General features: G+C 33.5%; 1 protein-coding gene across 1 annotated transcript in view; it reads right to left on the bottom strand.

Moving 5' to 3' along the window:
- Positions 1-3,369: 3,369 nt before the first annotated feature.
- The window catches only part of ccl20b (chemokine (C-C motif) ligand 20b), a 2,316-nt gene continuing 1,086 nt past the window's right edge, over positions 3,370-4,599 (bottom strand). Inside the window, exons 3-4 of the mRNA XM_016274334.1 lie at positions 3,553-3,630; positions 3,370-3,444 (exon numbers count right to left, since the gene is read on the bottom strand). Of these exons, the coding sequence (XP_016129820.1) occupies positions 3,408-3,444; positions 3,553-3,630 (115 nt within the window). The 3' untranslated portion in view covers positions 3,370-3,407. The remainder of the gene's footprint in view (positions 3,445-3,552; positions 3,631-4,599) is intronic.

Here is a 4,599-nt window from a genome sequence, read left to right as displayed (position 1 = left end):
TGCTTGACTTCACGGAGTAAGGATCATTATGAAATTAATATTAGCCACAGAAGAGGTGCAGATTTTGCAATAAACAATTCAAAGTAAAGAAATAAATAGACTGCAGCAATTAACATTTTGTCAGAACATCTAGGCTATTAAATAACATGCTATTTTGTTTAGTTGTCTGTTCAGAATCATGATCTCTATTTGAAAAAAGAAAGAAAATCGTGATTGTCAATTTATCCAGAATTGTGCAGCTCTACTCTCCTGACTGACCGTTTCTCCCATTACATACAGTGACGGGCAAACGGTAATTTCGAGCCCTGACATATGTTATTAACATAATTTACAAGGTCCTGTTATTAATAAGTGCTCACCTTGGTTGACGTCTTCATTCAAAGGTGTAGTCGAAGAGACAGCATCTCTGTCTGGGGTGCAGGACGGAGGGGGCGCACTCATATTTTAAGGGAAGCCGGCAATCTGTTACAATTTGTTTTAATAAATAATTTTGAATAATAATACGTAATTAAATATTAATTATAATAAAAGTAATCTTTTTGTACCCTTGTGCAATACATACTAGGCCTATTAGCTCCCAAAAACAGCATAGGCCTATAATTCACACACTGCTTGACCAACTTTTTTTGTCTTTGCACCATAAATCATATGTGTGATAAGCTTACCTTGTTGTCTGTTTCGAAGGTTCAAATGAAAACAAGACTTTTGGCTGAGTAATTAAACTGTTGGAAAAGAAGGAAGTGGTGAATTAAAATGTCCTAGCTGTGTTTGTTCCTTTTTACTCTTGGGAGTATTTGTGTTTTGCAAGCACTGCAGGTGTTTTCGGTTCTTTTAGGATTCTCATAAACCCTGTGCACATATATATTTTTTCATGTGCTCTATGCAGTAAGATTAAAAAAATTCTTCAAAATTATATAACAAAAAAAAATAACAAATACAAATATGAAAATGACTTTGAATTACTTTGCACTTGTGTTTATATCCTAAATAAAGAGCACAGATTTTGTCTTGAGGTAAACAGGAGATCCGTTAAGTTTTGCTTTTATGAAATCCACTGAAATGAAAACCTTTGGCTAAGAGCCGAAAATGGAGGTGAAGACGGAAGTGGTGAATAAAACCCTTTTATTCTTTCTCTTTTCTTTACTCATGTTGTGCCAATTAGATTTAGTGCATTAGTGCACTTGTGTTTAGATTCTTAAACACTAAAGAGCACAGGTTTCGTCTGAATGAAATAGCAGATCAGAGAAGATTTGCTGTTGTGATTTGCAGGTCACTATAACAAGCATGTCACAACTTTGACAAGGATGTGCTATTACCAAATTACATTGAGCAACTAGATAATTGTGAGAGAAGCGACTAACAGTATACTTTCACTTGCTCATTGTCTTAAAGGCACAATATGTAAGATTTTTTTATTAAAAAATCCAAAAACCACTAGAACAGTGTTATATATTTTGCAGACTTGTGTACTTACATTATCCCAAATGTTGCAAATAATGTTTAAATCCAGAGAAATAAGCAATTTTAACTAGTGACACGGACCGTGTCCATAGTGTCATTGTGTCGCCTGCCAATGACGTCATACACCCTCGATTTCCAGTTTTGTTTTGTAGAAAACATGGAAACACCAAAGACGCTTTAATACGTTGTGCGTTTTAATAGACCGGTGACGACTGCACAGAGCAGCATTATAACAGAACTTTCAAATGTATGATAAAACAGCCCCACATACGCACGACCGGAAGGAGCGGAAGCGCTCGACTGTGGCATAATAAAAGCTCCGCTGCTTTCGAGACGTGTGTCGCGCTCGTTCAGCGGCCTCCTTTTGCTTCGACAGCTTTCAGCCTCACCCTGCTTCATTCTACTACGTTAATAAATCATTAGCTCATCCATGAACATGATTTCTGCCCGAGTCCCGTGGGATTGCATCGGCTGTGGGGATAAAGACGACAACTCCCATGATTCCACACTCAGTCACTGCGTCATCAAACTACGCCTCTGTCTATTTGTTTATTTTGAATATGCGCCCTCTAGCGGCGAAAATTACATATTGTGCCTTTAAATAAGAGAAGATCTGCAGAAAATTCAGCGCAGCTCAAACAATTCAACACCGTCTGTAGCAAAATGGCTCGAAAAGGTTACAATTCTGGGCCGGCCTAGATCCCAGCCATCCAAATAAGACTTTTTCTTCTTCTTTGTTTTTTAAATCAATATGGTTATCTCTTGAAAATGTGCAGGTAAAGAATTTTTATTTATTTTTTTCCCTGGAAAATCTTTTCATGTATGCACCTGATTGTTATGACACATGGTGTGTTAGATTTCATGGAAATCTATAGATTTACTAAGTTATGATTTCCCTCTCATGACCTCATCTAAACCCATTCAAAGACTGTTCTGATGGTTTCACCAGCTTTGAATTTAAAGGAATAGTTCACCCAAAAATATATTACAAACACACCTTTTTGCTTCTTAAGACATCAATTGATGGACTGCAGTCAAGTGGATTACTCTGATGTATAGAGCACAATAAGTGAGTACATTTAAAGGTTTTTTATTTATTAGTACAAATAAATAAATAAATAAATAGAGAATTAAATTAGTGAGTTAATAATTAACCCATCTCAATATATAGAGTTCTGAAATGTTTTGCCTTATAAATAAGTTAAAAACACCACCCAGAGGCCCGGAAACCCATAGTTAGCTTGTGTTTTCATTTTGGGGCAAATGCTAAGGACCACAATTCAGAAACACAAAGGACAATGACATTGTAGTGCTTCATTGTAGAGTTGTAGTTCATCACAAAAATGCAGTGAAATTAAGGAACTTTATTTAAAAATACATATAAGAGAAATGTAATATAATACCAAAACTACTTATCTATACAATTGTATAAAATGTTTATTACGTTTTTAAAAATGGAAAAACATTTCCTACTTTATCATATTGGCATAGCTTTAACAGTAGAGGGCAACACTGACTAACCAAAGGGTTAGTCAAATCATTCCACAAAATAACGACAAAAATACATGCACCCTTAAGAGCCATTTGTGAACAATATCAAATATATCATTCCTGTGAATACATCAGTCTTTATAGGTAACATTTAAATAGTATCTGAAATTGTGAACAAAAAAATTGTGAACTGAATTAGTGAGTTAACAGCTCAATACAAAGAGCTAAAAAATATTTTGCATTATATAAACACAAGAGGTTTAAAATCCACAGTATAGTAAAGTTACCTTGTATTTCCCCTCCATATATACTCTGTACAAGAGTGCAATTAAGTGATGCCAATATATAGAATATAAGATCTCTTTATTAAAGAGGGAAACAGTCCAAAATAATAATAATAGTAATAATAATAAACATCTCCAGAAGATCCTCTCCATTTTGGCATTCTTAAAGCTTTAAAAACCATCAGTCTTCACTTCTGCAGCCTTCATTCTAAAGGGCACAGGGAACATTTGTTTTCCATCAGTTAATTTTCTTAAGGGTATAATATGAGATAAGACTGCATTTTATGTTAGTGATTGATAAGATACGTTCTCATACCTTAGGCACTCAACTCTGTCCTGCGTCCAATGTTGTTCTGGGTCAGCGCAGACTAATTTTCCATTCTTTGTATGGAAGCTGCAATGACATAAAATACGATGAACTCTAGCACCAGAGACAAAATTATCAGCACATTAACGTTGCTATGTATAAACTCTCCGAGAGTTGTCATGACAGAAATATAAATAATTGATCTATTTAAAATTCAGTTAATTATAAATGTAACTGAATAATACAGTATATAATAATATATGAACAATATTAACAAAGCTTGGTAATTTAAATAAATTACATTTAAATAATCAGAGATGCCATTAAATGTTTTCAATAGTGTCAGAATATGCACACTATAGGGGTAAATATGGTACAAAAGTGTAAATTTTGAAAGGGCACTGCCCCAGTTTTTTCCCTAAGAGTGCACACATTTATTCTGTATTATTCTGTAATAATACAGAAAACAACACATTTAAAATAATAGTGAAGTCATCAAAATAACACGGATGTATAGGAATTTGGTAAAATTAGTAAATGCATTAAATGAGTTAACAACAAACAAATATTTAGACTTTTTTTATACATTTTTCACAAATTTGACACACACACACACGTCAAATTTGCAAAATATAAAAAAAATAAATTATATAGATTTGTTAAAACTGTAATACATGTTTAAACAGGGCTGGACGATATGGCCAAAATTTATATCACAATATATTTCTTAATTTCGGTCGATATGATATAATTCCGATATCGATATGAACACTATTAAAAAAGCCTCATAAAAACGGCCAAGAACGGCCACAACAGATGTCTGTACCTACAAACGTATGAAAAATTAATTTGCCAACTCTATGAAACCTACTCCTATAAAACTATATAATATTTTAGGAAAAAATGGCGCAAATAAATAAATGTTCACCTTTTACTGGTATTCAGCCTTCATATAAACATGAAATGTGAAATCACTGTCAAATAAATCTCAGACTCTCCTTATTAATATGAATATTTTTTTACTTCAAACTATAGGCTAACATACCAGTCAAAAGT

The sequence above is a fragment of the Sinocyclocheilus grahami genome, unplaced genomic scaffold, assembly GCF_001515645.1.
Source record: "Sinocyclocheilus grahami isolate Dianchi unplaced genomic scaffold, SAMN03320097.WGS_v1.1 scaffold85.1, whole genome shotgun sequence".
NCBI classification, from domain to species: domain Eukaryota; kingdom Metazoa; phylum Chordata; class Actinopteri; order Cypriniformes; family Cyprinidae; genus Sinocyclocheilus; species Sinocyclocheilus grahami.
The sequence above is the reverse complement of the archived record's forward strand: the minus strand, read 5'-3'. Positions and strand labels throughout refer to the sequence as shown.